The sequence below is a fragment of the Amphiura filiformis genome, chromosome 9 (assembly GCF_039555335.1).
Source record: "Amphiura filiformis chromosome 9, Afil_fr2py, whole genome shotgun sequence".
NCBI classification, from domain to species: domain Eukaryota; kingdom Metazoa; phylum Echinodermata; class Ophiuroidea; order Amphilepidida; family Amphiuridae; genus Amphiura; species Amphiura filiformis.
This window is the reverse complement of record NC_092636.1, coordinates 63,623,319-63,637,266: the sequence shown is the minus strand read 5'-3', so window position 1 is coordinate 63,637,266 and position 13,948 is coordinate 63,623,319. Positions and strand designations below refer to the sequence as shown.

The window sequence follows — 13,948 nt, the reverse complement described above, 5'->3', positions numbered from 1 at the left end:
TATTGTCCCCTTTATCCATCTATGTGAGAAAACGGGAACAATTTCAGCATAAATGTGAATAATTAGCATATTAGCAAGCCAATACACTGGTACGCGTGAATTGCATTCTGGTCAGGCATCCCGAAACAACGGCCGAGCGCATGTCCCGGTGGAAACAGGAAGTGTTCGCCTTGGCACTGAAAACCGGCTCGCCCCTGTACACTTTTATACCCTCTATTCATACTGATTAATCTTAAAAACATTACATATCACTGCGCTCATTATCATTCTTGACAAGATAGCCCATGCTGTATTTACTTCGCTTAATTATTTCTTTATTTTTAGCTATATGATACACATTTTCACATATTTATGATTTTTTCTTTGTTTTATTTTTTTAACTAATTTTTTAATGGGGGGGGGGAGGTGCTCTCATAATTTTTTTCATATTCCTCGTATCATGCTTGACAATATAGGTTATGTTTCCTTATTTATTTCGCCTCTTATGTATTTCTTTATTTTTGTTTTTTGTTTTATATCATTATAGCGCCATCTATAGTTTGACATTAGGGGCCTATTTGATGTATTTTGCGGACGAATTGGTACTGGGGTGAAGTCTTCCGAATCTATTCCGATTTCATTCTATGACTACCCAAAACTCCCGTGTCGTGTAAAATGCGAACAACTGGTAGCCTGTAAAAACCGCTGTGTTTCATGATTTCTCCGGAAATACATCGACTTGGAGCGTCAAATTTCAGGATAGTAATGAGAAAAATAGTATCTATTATGTGATACCAAAACCTCATCAACAATGAAAAAAATCGGGGGGATGATGCTGTCGATCGGGTTACGGACCTTTAACTTTCCTCCACCAGCTTCCACCCATCTTCGCAATTAACCTTTATCGGTAAATCTCATAAGCCTTTGTGGGTAGACCTGACATGTCGTCCTTTGGCGTCCCGCCTATGTGCACATCGTTTAGAAAACATCGTTTCTGCGCATTTCAAAGCCGTGATGTGCGCAGTAATGATGTGCGCATCGGTGAGACGACACCTCAGGTCCACTTGCAAAGGCTTTATAAGATTTACCGAAAAGGTCGATTGATTTTGTTTGTTCCTCACACAAATCGACTTCGTGCAAAAGATCACATTCAGTTTCTGTTATTCTGTTCTAATTGCATTTTATCATTATAGCTCCATTAGAGGACCTTTTAACGTCAGTATGACCAATTCAATGTCTTACGAGTCACGTTCCAGTAAAATTATTCCAGTACAATTATTTTCGTTTAGTTCAGCTCCAGTGTGTAGATTTGGTTATACTCGATGATTTATATAGTTTACCTTTTATATTCTATATTTATTTTTGTAAGATACCGATGCATTTTGATTTGTTAACAATTCTGTTTTAAAGTTGACGTTGTGCAAAATCATCGAAACAAAAAATGGTTGTTCTTATTTAAAACTGTTAAATAACAAGTATCGTACAACTATAATTGCCCAACGTGATGCCAGTTTGAATCATTAATTGCAAATTGCAAGTACGTTTTCTACTCGCATACAACATTGTACAATGAAAATATTGTATTTCAAATAAAATTCCGGAACAAATATATAAACCAGGAAGGAACTCAGTTTGACCTGTTTGAAACCGTATTTCATTTTCATGTACGTACCTAATTATGTTGATATTTCTAATAAATAACTATACAAACATAACATGTTGAATTTAAAGATATTCATTAAACAAATGTGAACAATGCATTAAAACAATAACCCGCCCTTCTTTATCAAACATGTCAAATAACATTAGAAGTAATATCACTATATTCGATATTAATTTTATTTTCTAGCTATCGGTATATCTTATTTGTTCTAAAAATAGATCAAAATGTCGTTCAGTTGATTACAATCATCTAATGACCACCTGGTCCACTTTCTCAAAACTTCTTAGATCGAATGGTTGGTAGTTGCCTCCATCGATTGGAGAAATGCTGTTACGCAACTGTTTATTAGATATATCCTCATTATACAGACTGTATCAAAATAAATTGATTAGCACCCATCAGCAGATACTTTCTTCTAAATTAGGCAAATGACCACAAAAGTTTAATGACCTTTAATAATATCAATCTACAAATCAGGCACAGGCTAATCATATGTTGCACCGTTTGATGTGGCAATCTTGTCCATGATCACAGCAAACTGATGGGTATCAATCATTTTGACTATAATAAAGTGTATGTCTTGTATCCCTTGGTTGTTTTTATTCAGAGTGCCGAAGACTATTCATCTAGATTTGACGAATTCGTTAACTTTTCATCGAGTCGATTGGTTGGATTAGACCATGCTCCTTATGCTTACGACGAGATTTGGGCTGTGGCTCTTGCACTAGACAAAGCGGATAGGGAGCTCAAACAATTGGGTAAAATTTCTAAATGTATCTAGTTATATTGTTGAGGATTTGCAAAGTAGGCCAATCAAAATTGCATTCGCAACAGTTTTCCGCAGTGTTTTATTCCGAACGGTTTTGTTTCTATAGAAGGTTATAAACCGTTATATTTCGGCCGAATGGCAGTTTTCTAATTTGTTCCAATATAGGTTATTTTTTTTCCGAATGGCTTCTATTTCGAAATTTAATTATACTGAACAGGCATTACTTCGAAAATGGAATATGGATCATCCTCCAAAAGTAAAAATTCTTCTGAATGATATTTTCGGAGAAACGGTCCTACAGAGCAAAAATCTTTCGGAGCAAAACACGCTTGTCATATTCGGAGTAATGGTCATTCGTAATAATAAGGCCAAAGGAGGGCAGAGTTCGGACAAGTCCTTCCATCTTACCGTGCTTTACAGAGCAATGGCCATTCGTAATAATAACCTGTAGGATTAGAACCTTTCGGAAGAAACTACTTTTGCAGAAATGATCGTTCGGAACAAAGACCGTTGGGTAGGCAAAAACCTTTCGGAACAAAATACTTGGGAATGTAGACCTGTACCCACCAAACTAATTCTAATGTGTGTCAGAATGTGCACACATGTTATGGCTATGTGGAAAGTCTTCGTCCGGATTACATTAGGAAACGAATTTGGAGAAAACCTTCTGTTAATAAAATACTATGCTGAGCCACCAGCCTGGGTGGCTCACGATCCAGTAATTTCAGATGATTGAGCTCAGTAATACATCAAAGAATGTCTTCTAATTCATGAAAACAAATAGATAATCAGCTTATCGGATTAAAAGCTTAGAGTGAAGGTCTTGCTGCTCAGCGAGTGTTTGTAATTATAAGGTTTTCTCCAAATTCATTCTCTAATGTAATGTGTACTCATTTGTAAGGTGTGTCCACGAGTAAGTTAAATTCGGAAGGGCAGGTCTCATTATGCTGTGTGAAAGCTGAAAAGCATGAAAATAATTCTGTTTAGTAATTAATGATCTTTCTGATCATGCAAGTCCTGTCAAACCAATCACCCAAGCAACCGCAAACAAGTAAACAAACAATCAAACAAATCAGTCGATAAACCTAATAGTTTGACTATCAAGCAATTATCGTTCCCTTTTGTTTTTGTTTTTGTTGTGTATTTGTTGTTTTTAGATCCACCGCAGTCATTATTGAATTTTACATACTCAAACAATAATATGTCACGCATATTTTACGATCAAATGAGCCAGACTAATTTTGAAGGAATTAGTGTAAGTATATTCCAACAAAATGAAAGTAAAAAAAAATTCCATTTCAACAGGAATCTATACTCTTTTAATTCCTATATATTGCAAATATTAAATCTGATGATAAGAATTTAATTTGATTTTTCAATCCAACAAAATCAATATGTATATACAATATGTTTGATTATTCACAAGCAACATTCTTCTTTTTTTCAATCGGGATAATAAAATAACTGCTTTTTATTATATCGTGTTACCATTTTGATCATTTTATACTAGGGTAATGTACAGTATACAAACACTGGAGATAGGCTAGGTCCAATGCAGATCAGACAAAACCAAAGTAAGTGATCGATTATATGTTGGCATACATCACGGAGGATATTAATAATAATCAGGTTTATTGCCCAATATCAGTCAAAGGATGTTAATAATAATCATGTTTATTGCCCAATTTATTGCAGTATGAAACATGCAATAAAAATACATAAAGCTGACAATATTGCCCATTATGTTTCTTTGAGTTTTTATGTAATTCAACATTTGGTAGGCGAGAATGTTTGGTGGAATAATGTTTATTTAAATTAACTTTTGTCATTTGTGTCTAGGGTCCGGGGTGCATCCCATCACCACCCCGGTCCCCTATGTCGGTGTTAGTACATTCATAGCTTATTCTGCACATTTCAAACAGTTGACATTTTCCTCTGCAGATGGTACAGACGCTGCTGTAGGTACATATAACCCAGGAAATAAAGGAGACAAGTTACGATGGGGAACCAATCCTTCTGTTTACTGGCCAGGTAATATTGCTTTGCCGTCCATATGAATAGTACATCGGTACATGACTCAATCTTGATAAAGGCACAGATCCCAGTATCAGATGTACGATACAGAAGAGCAATATCTAACTTTTGCAATCTTAAGTTCATGCATGCAAAAACGTTGCATAAATTACACGATTTTTACATAACCTTGAGTAATTTAACAAACTGTTGCATGCGTAGTTGCTCAACACTCTTACCCATTGTATATGCTGTGTAGCAAAGATGGAAGGTAAGAAAAAGAATCATAAGCATGTTGATATTCGTCCAGAAGCTGTAATGCCAAGGATCATATACTGTCACTTTAATGGCTATTAATCATGACAAATTATCGCTACCTTGTTTGTGAAGGATATTCCTTACAGCCTATCCTAATACGTAACTGCTTATTCATACCTTATGTAAGTCTCAATCCTAATCCTCAACTTGAAATCGCATTTGATTTTGGTGTCTTGTTTCGTCATGTTTTTTGTTGTGTTTGTTTGTATGTAATTATCCTTTTTTCAAGCGATTTTAAACTTTAGATAAACCTTTTAATAAAAACGTTGGTGTATATCAGGTCTGAAAAAGCCTGAAAAGTGTATACGTCTCTAATGATACCAGGGTTAAATTGCTTGTACAAATTGAAAATAATGCATGCTTGCAAGATTCTCACATTGTGTGAATGTTTATATGGTTTAATACGGCATAGTAGAAACAATCGCATTCACTCGTCTTAACGATCACCAGTTGTATTATATATTTTTGACACCAATTTGTTTAAATAAATATGATTATATCGCAGATGGGAGGCCACCAGCCGACTCTTTTACTGAGAAAGAAGAATATCAGATATTATCGCTACCGCTATTCGTCGTCTTGTCTGTAATAGCATTATTGGGAATATGTATGGCAATTACGTTCTTCACATTCAGTATTATTTACTCTAATAGAAGGTTAAGTATTTTTTCCTTTTTTTTCTTTTTAAAGGCCACTAAACAAAGCTCAAAGGTATATACTACAAAAACTGATGGTAATAAATCTGGCCAACCAGGCATACCTATTTTTGACGGACGAACCGACGTTGCGACTGAAACCTTCAATCTTCAGCTAGGTTGTGATGCAAATGACCTTGAGTACCGGACACTTCCGGTGTTGATGACAATGAGCGAGGAATGTCCTTTATGATTCGGTCCCAGCCGTGTGACAGTTTGGCCCGGAAGCCTCCTCCACTGTTGAGGAATGGTTGCTCCGCTCTCACCCAGTTAGCCTCTTTCACGCCACGTTCGAACCAACGCTGCTCACGGTCTAAAATACGAGTATCCTTGGTGTCAAAATGGTGTCCGCTGGCTTTTAGATGTAGAAAAACTGCAATTATGAAGCAACCATCCCTCAACCGTGTAGGAGGCGTCCAGGCCGAACTGTCACACGGCTGGGACCGAATCACATTCCTCGCCGATTGTCATTAATACCGGTAGTGTCCGGTACTCAAGGTTATTTGCATCACAACCCAACTGAAGACTGAAGCTTTCAGTCGCAACGTCGATTTGTCCTGGAACCTGGACTCATTCACTGATGTATAATTTCAATTTTCGTCAAAATCTTGAATTTTGGCAACTTTGTATCTTTTAACATGTCAGGATCATCAAAATGAGCAGCCCACGACTGAATAACCTCATCATAGTTGGTGGAATCTTCGCTTATATCTCAATTATTTTACTTGGTCTTGACGTCAACCTACTAACTTTGAAACAATACGAATTGGTCACTAAGGTATTGTACAAATATTTTAAAATATACGCACATTGGAAAACCACGGTTTCGTTTTACTAGATTAGTGTTTTCAAAACTTTTGGGAGATGGGGAGAACTGTTTCCCCGAGGTGATCTTGAGACCCATGGTCTCATGATCACCAAGTGGAAACAATTCTCACCATCTCAATATTTGTTTTATACACCACATACATATTTTTTTGGGTTCTGATTGGTTAAAAAAGCATTTTGTATTCGGGGCCTTGGGTTGGGAAGTATAGACCCTGCTAAACCCGCAAGAAAATAGGCCACGAGACATAGGACTAGCTAGGCATCAGTAGGCTAGGCTTAGTCAAGACCGGTCTTCCTTACTTATGTAGTAAATGAAGCTTACCATACAAATGTTCTTCTTCTCAAACACCGCCGTGAGACGAGTAGCCTGTTTGTTGGGCATGTTTGCTTCCAAATATTGCCCAATTTTAACCAATCAGATGGCAGAAAAATATGCATGAGGTTTGTAATAGAATATATTCATAAAAGTATAATCATCACTGTTTAACCATGCCTTTACCATTTATGTTCGACGGTCGATCTTACCTCAGAATAAGGTGGCATGTTCCGCTAGAATGAGTTTGAAGGATGGTCTTTCAATTATCTCAAGTAATTTGGTGCTAACTTAGAGCATTTCGCAAGATGGAAACCCAAGGAGGGTCAATAGTAGTACCTCTCATTGTGAATAATTGTCATGTTTTAACGAATACAAATGTATATAACTGTTAATTGACTAGCGAATATAATTCTTGCGATATTGTCATCAATTGATTAATGTTATTTTATTTTCAGCTGTTTACCACGTGTCTAGTGATTGGGTTTTCTGTCTCATTTGGTGCCTTATTTGGGAAAACGTGGCGAGTGCATCGCATATTTGCGATGAAATCACCAAAGCCAGTCAGGGTGCGTGTCAATTAGTTTAGTCAACTTTGTGCCAGCTTTTTTGTAACATGTGTTCTTACCCGTTATAACTTTTATCACTCATACAGGCTGAGTCAAAAAGAAGTAAACTCATGTTTGAGGGGTTGTAACTCGAGATATGTAAGGAATCTGCTAAAATAAAAGTACCACTGGAAAGAGCAAATTCTACACTTCTAAATAAAAAAAAGGAATTGTTGCAATTGCTCACAGCAAACTCAAGTTATATTCATCTGAATACAACCACCCATTTTTGTAGCTGCACACGGTTTCACTTCCCAAGTAGGGGCCTACCTATTATATTGATTGGTAAGGCGCGATATTCAAATGCAAATAAAATTCTGTGGCAGGTGTGGTTACGATCAATAATTCCTACGTGTTGAAGAGCTCTTTTCAATTATGAATTTTACCTCATTGCACTACATTGTAATAAAACGGGCCAAATGACAACATGGCACCACAATTTACCACACGGGAGCGCACGTTTATGTCGACGAAGTATCATGAAACTCAGTCCCACTGAAGTTCAGCATCTTTTTCGTCTCCAATTTCCTACAGCTAACCGGGTTTTATGTAAGGGAGCAGTATATAAGAATGTGAACAAGCTCAATGTGCATGGGAGATACAGTCGGAAGCATCAGGCAGACCACGAACTGCTAGATCACAAGTGAACATTGCTCGAGTTAGACATGCGTTACAGCAAGACCAAAGATCAGTTGAATCCTTTACCCAACATTCCTCAATTAAGCTTCTGCTGGATCGTTCGTTAGGATTTGAATTGGTATCCCTATAAACTATAGTACCGTCATGGACTTTGTTGAATATTAATTAAAAGCAACTTTAAAAGTTGTCTTTTCACCAATAAATCCTGTTAGCACTTTGCTGATTCGTCAAAATTGAAATGGATGCAAATCAATCAGCCGTGTGCAGCTACAAAAATGGGTGGTTGTATTCAAATGAGTATAACTGTAGTTTGCTGTGAGCAATTGCAACAATTCTTGTTTTTATTTAGAAGTGTAGAATTTGCTCTTTTCAGTAGTACTTTTATTTTTAGCAGATTTCTTGCAGATCCCGAGTTACAGCACCTAAAACATGAGTTTACTTCTTTTTGACTCAGCCTGTAGCATCCATGTAATACAGTATTTTACAGTATAATTCGGAAAAAATGAATTACTTTTCTTGCAAAATTCCATTTGGCACATTCTCCGATAAAGTGTTCAAAATGCCAAATCTGTGTCGCCCATAGTTTCAAGTCGTATTCAGACTTGTTTCGTCAGAAAGAAATAACTTTTATTAATATAACTTATACTTAGGAGTTCCTTTCTAAAATGTGCGAGGCAAATCACGTGAGGCACGCTATACGGGTTATATATAGGGACGGTTTACAGTAAATTTTCATTCGGCATTATACAAAAACACATCATTGTGGTTACATATTCGATCTCGACACTAATCTATACATTGTTTCATGCAACAGATAAAGGACAGTCAGCTTATTATCCAGGTGTTTGCATTGGCTGCTTTTGAAATACTTATTGTCATCTTGTGGGAATTCATTGATCCTCGGTTTGTAATAGCTTATCCACAGCGAATCAAGGTAAACGATTAAACTCTTAAGATATTTGGAACCGATGAAAGTAAAGAGTTCACCAGAAAACTGAAAATAGTAAAGAAAGGTTGCTTGCCGAAATTGTTAGGGTTGGACAAGTGTTTCATCATTATGCTGCGCAGGATTTCTGTTGAAGTTGCAAATCACAATATCAGGCTCCATTTGACAATACAGAACAAGTGTACAATCGGTATAATATTTACTACATAATCTAATCACACTGATCTGTATTATTTTACAGACGGATCCCAATAATGATGATATTATAATCACCGTGCTCTTAGTGAAATGTACGTCAAGATGGCAAAGCTATTGGTTGGGGGCGCTATTTATAGTCAATGGTTTACTTCTTGTGTTTGGCGCTTTTCTTGCTTGGGAAACTCGTAAGATTGAAATGGCGGGACTGAATGACTCCAAGCTTATTGGTAATGAATGGTTATCTCCTTGTTAGAAAGAAATTTACCAACCCAATGGTTGTGTGCCGGTTAGGATATGTGTTTATTTGTTGTGTTGTTTAAATGTAACACTTTGGGTTGGTAAACTGTTCATTCTTTCTTAAAACTATTTTCAGTTTCCCCTTGTAGTGAGCAATCGTCCCCCATTGCCGTTGACCCGTGACTGACGTCCAAGCAGAGTGGCCGAGGAACGTTTGTAAAGGCTGCGTCGTGGGCCCTGGACATGTTGTCGTGTAGTCAACCTCCTCGGTTGAGCGAATTCCCTCGCTGGACATAATATGGCCTCCTTGGCACCCGGCCTTGACCCCTCTTTCTAAGCACTTATGTCCTTATGGTATTCTATGATATTCTTTTTTGTAGGTATGAGCATTTACTCAGTCGTAATTATGTCATTTACCGGTGTTCCTGTTTCAATCGTCGTGAACGAGCCTAATGCGCATTATACGCTTATATCACTTTTTATATTCTTCTCTACAACTGTTACATTATGTCTCGTATTTATTCCAAAGGTAAGAGTTATTTTGCAGAACAAAACAAAGAAAAAGAATCCTGACGTTTAAGAAAACAAATTTAAACTTTTGTCACATAACTAAAATGTCATTTGATCATGTCTTTTGTAATAAGATATCCATGTTTTATTTTAGTGGTGTTTTTCAATGGAATCAAACTGATTTTGCTAACAAAACTTTGATGCTCTTGTTGCAGATTAAAATGCGCAATGTGATTCACCCAGGAGGTATTACTACGCAGAATACACATAACACCGTAGACATGGAAAAGAAGGTGAGCCAAAAAATAGCTTTTGAGTTGGACACTAAAAAAAATAAACACTAATAAAAAAACACTACTTTTTCACGTGTCTCATTCGTTCGAAATTATTGTAATTATTATTATTATTATTATTATTATTATTATTATTATCATTATTATTATTATTATCATTATTATTATTATTATTATTATTATTATTATTATTATTATTATTATTATTGTTATTATTATTATTATTTTCAGAAAGAGAATAGTTCTATGAAAGTAAAATTGATCAATAGAGGAACAAACACAGACCCAGTGGCTTGAAACAGCTTTTATTTAATTACCTTGTGGGGCAACAAAACTGAGGACCCACTAAACATTGATGATTTAAGATGAGCAGTCTCATATCCCTGAGATGAGGGATCATGAGGCAGAGGGCAGTATATCAATGAATCAACAGTGAAGCGTATTCAGTCGGTGTTTTCACTGAGCTATAGAGGGCGGCATAATTTATTGACGGTGTCGCGTGATCCCTGTACCTCATTCAGATATCAATTGAAGGGATCTTTTCAAAATACTGTTGAATAAATAAACTTGTTGTTTTACTGTTCTTTTAATCACCTCTGGTTTATGTACATCAAACTGTTTGCGTGTGCGTGACGCGGAAGTGAATCCCACCATATGACATGCCAACTCATCATTTAATATCCAAAGTCGTGCGTTCGTGTTGTATTTTGTAATGATACCCACAGATACGATCGCGGAATTCAGAATTTGCCTATTTTGTTCATAAAGGTTACTTAACTGATTACGTATTGTGTGACTAGGGACTATAACGTGCGCTTTTGTGAATTTACACGGGCATATCAGAAACGATGAGCATTCACGACTCCATAAACGTATATGTACGAGACTCATCATTATTGCCCCCTCAGTTTCATTAATAACTAGTAATGAGCCATTTTACGAGGTGAATCATTGGTGACCGGACCGCAAAGTATTGGAAAGCGAGATTCTTAAACAGTAATTTTCTATTGTATCATTGTTAAGGGGTCGGTCACCCACTTTTACATAGTATTTTTTTGTGGGACCTGAGATCACATCGAATTGCATTTTGAATACGAGGAATGTCCTTCTGATGTCAATAATTTTGATTTTTTGAAATTCACAATACAATAAAACATTTAGTGCAAATTATTAAAAGTTGATATTTTTGACATTTTTGACGTTTAACAGTCCTCAAAATAAACTTTATAATTTGAACATAAACTGTGTGTAGGATAAAAAGCCGACCATTAATTGCAAACTTTGACCTTTTATATTCAAAAAGACATACATTTTGTTGGTATTTTGGGGAGGGGAATCTATATCTTCAATACGAAAGGTCAATATTTTCATATGGACGGCTTTTCATCCCAGCTATATACATTTTAAGTACAGATCACTAGATTTATACAATTTACTTCGAGGACTGTTAAATTTCAAAAATATTAATTTTTAATCATTTACCATAAAATTTGTATTATATCGCGAATTTCAAAAAATCAAAATTATTTGATATCAGAAGGACATTTCTCGTATTCAAAATGCAATTCGACATGTCTGATGTGCTCTCATGTTCCACAAAAGATACTGTGCAAAGGTGGGTGACCCACCCCTTAATTCAAAGAGTAAAAAATGGTAATCCCTTTGGCGCCACCTGGCGTGAAGGCAAATTCAAAATAAGCACATTATAACGATGGTTTATATAATCTTGTGTAGCATTTATTTCCTTGAAACCAAGTTGTTATTAGCTATGTACAAGTAGGTGTATTATACAATATATTACATTCTTACACTACAAATACATGGTCATTATTATCTGAATATGTTAGGAATTACTACACAGACTATGCGTAAATAATGCGTCACCGTCAACGTTGACTTATACGTTATGTCCAGTTTTATACATAGACAGACCTACCACGTTTCACTCGGATGATACAAATATGTCTCGAACCCTTTGGATCACAGTATTTGCAAGGGTGGTATTTGTATCGTTTATACTGGACTACTTAGCAAAACTTAACCTTGGTCTAAACTTTACAATCGCTTATCTGTGGGTTTGTCTGTTTGTCTCCTTGTATACATAATACCGTGTTCGCCGTATATTCTATATACTGACGACGAATACGTTATGCACATTTTTTAATGTTCTGAGAAAAAAACTGATCCCTTAATTGATCTAAAACGTAGAACACCAGAAGGCAGCATATCAATGAATCAGCAGCGAAGCGTATTTATTCGGTGTTTTAACTGAGGGCGGCATAATTTATTGACGGTGCCGCGTGATCCCTGTTCTTTGATTCAAGAGTATTTATATGGTACATGATTATCAAAAACATGTATACGTATATCTATTCGTCCCTATGCAGAGCTTGGGATGATTATGTAAAGCTGGTACAGTAATAAACACATAAACCGGGCAACACTGGTTCGTATAGAAGATGGTACGTAACCTATTCATTCAATTTTTGAGTGCATTGACCTCGAATTTTTGACCTAAACAGCCCAAGTACCTCATTCAGATAATTGTATTTATTGAAGGGATCTTTTCAAAATACTGTTGAATATAAACTTGCCGGTTTTTTTACTGTTATTTTAATCAGCTCTGGTTTATGTACATGAAACTGTTTTGCTCCAATAAAAATGTCACTCTGCTTGAGTACAATACTCATCCTCTGCGCTTTTTCAAACCTAAATAGCTACATGTAAGATTTATAAATTGGCATTATGTTATGTGTTATAAGAGAATGTTTTTACGGCAACAAAATTTTACACTCATAGTAACAATATGATATTCAGCTATGTTTAACCGCAAGATATATTGATATATGCATTACCATATCAAGAGGTAACTTACGCATACAGGTGTTACTTTCATTTTTAGAAATCGGTTTTCTTCCAAGCAAAATTGTTTTCAGCGAAATCAATTCTGATAAATTATATAAGGTTACACTTAAGGTGGCCTTCAAAAAGCTGCCAAAACTTCCCCCTGTCTGCCAAATTTACCCCCTTTTACGATATTTTATGCTTCTATAATATTCGGAGCAAAAAAAATAGGAAGACTGCAGGCGTCTGCTGGAACATCTCAGCATTTTGTTTTTATTACGCATTATATTGTAAAGTGGTATACTGTATGTCCATTTACAAATTACAACGTGTGTAACGAAATTACTTCTTCGTTCGTACAATTACAGTGTGGTTAGGAAGTTGAACACCCAAATGAGTTGCTTTGCTAAAATAATGTACAATTGTGTTTTTTACATAGCAATGTAACACACGACCAAAACGATGCCACGTGTCTGCCCCCCTCAGACAACTGACCCTGATACGCCACTGAACATGTTAAATACTTGGACCCCCAGAAGGATTTCAATAAAGACCATTATTATGTTTTCAGAATCTTGCTTCCTATACCTCTCCACACAGTTTAAAACGTCAAGAAAATAGCATATTGGATGCATTTCGAATCCAATTTTAGCGCCACCTGGATCCCAATCCCCCGTGATTTTTAAAATCGCCGATTTGCCGCCAATTTTAATGCATTGCAAACAGCAACGACCGTATGTGAGACTAGCGAACATAAACGCACTGAATGAGACTATTCATTCATGAACTCGATTTTGTTTATTTTGCTGTCAAACCGGGAGAATTTGATTTTCTACGGACGCGGAAAGAGATGTTTAATTTCATGATTCTAGGCTTGAAAATCAACGTTGTGGTGTACTAAATGCATGTTTCAGCTGGTAAGAAATGAAGAAATTAATGTGGTTTGTTGAAATATCTGTGGAAAGTACAAAAAACTAGCAAAAACCGGTGCTAAACCACTACGTAAAAGGTGCAGAATTCTGCAATCTCACATGCTCGGACATCAAAAATTATCAAATTTTCTGACCAAAGCAGAGGATTTATACCTGCCAAGTG

General features: G+C 36.1%; 1 protein-coding gene across 1 annotated transcript in view; it reads left to right on the top strand.

Moving 5' to 3' along the window:
- The window catches only part of LOC140160217 (gamma-aminobutyric acid type B receptor subunit 1-like), a 35,786-nt gene extending 29,875 nt beyond the window's left edge, over positions 1 to 5,911 (top strand). The window contains exons 7-12 of the mRNA XM_072183494.1: positions 2,250 to 2,400; positions 3,569 to 3,666; positions 3,922 to 3,985; positions 4,353 to 4,442; positions 5,248 to 5,403; positions 5,847 to 5,911. Of these exons, the coding sequence (XP_072039595.1) occupies positions 2,250 to 2,400; positions 3,569 to 3,666; positions 3,922 to 3,985; positions 4,353 to 4,442; positions 5,248 to 5,403; positions 5,847 to 5,911 (624 nt within the window). The remainder of the gene's footprint in view (positions 1 to 2,249; positions 2,401 to 3,568; positions 3,667 to 3,921; positions 3,986 to 4,352; positions 4,443 to 5,247; positions 5,404 to 5,846) is intronic.
- Positions 5,912 to 13,948: the final 8,037 nt, after the last annotated feature.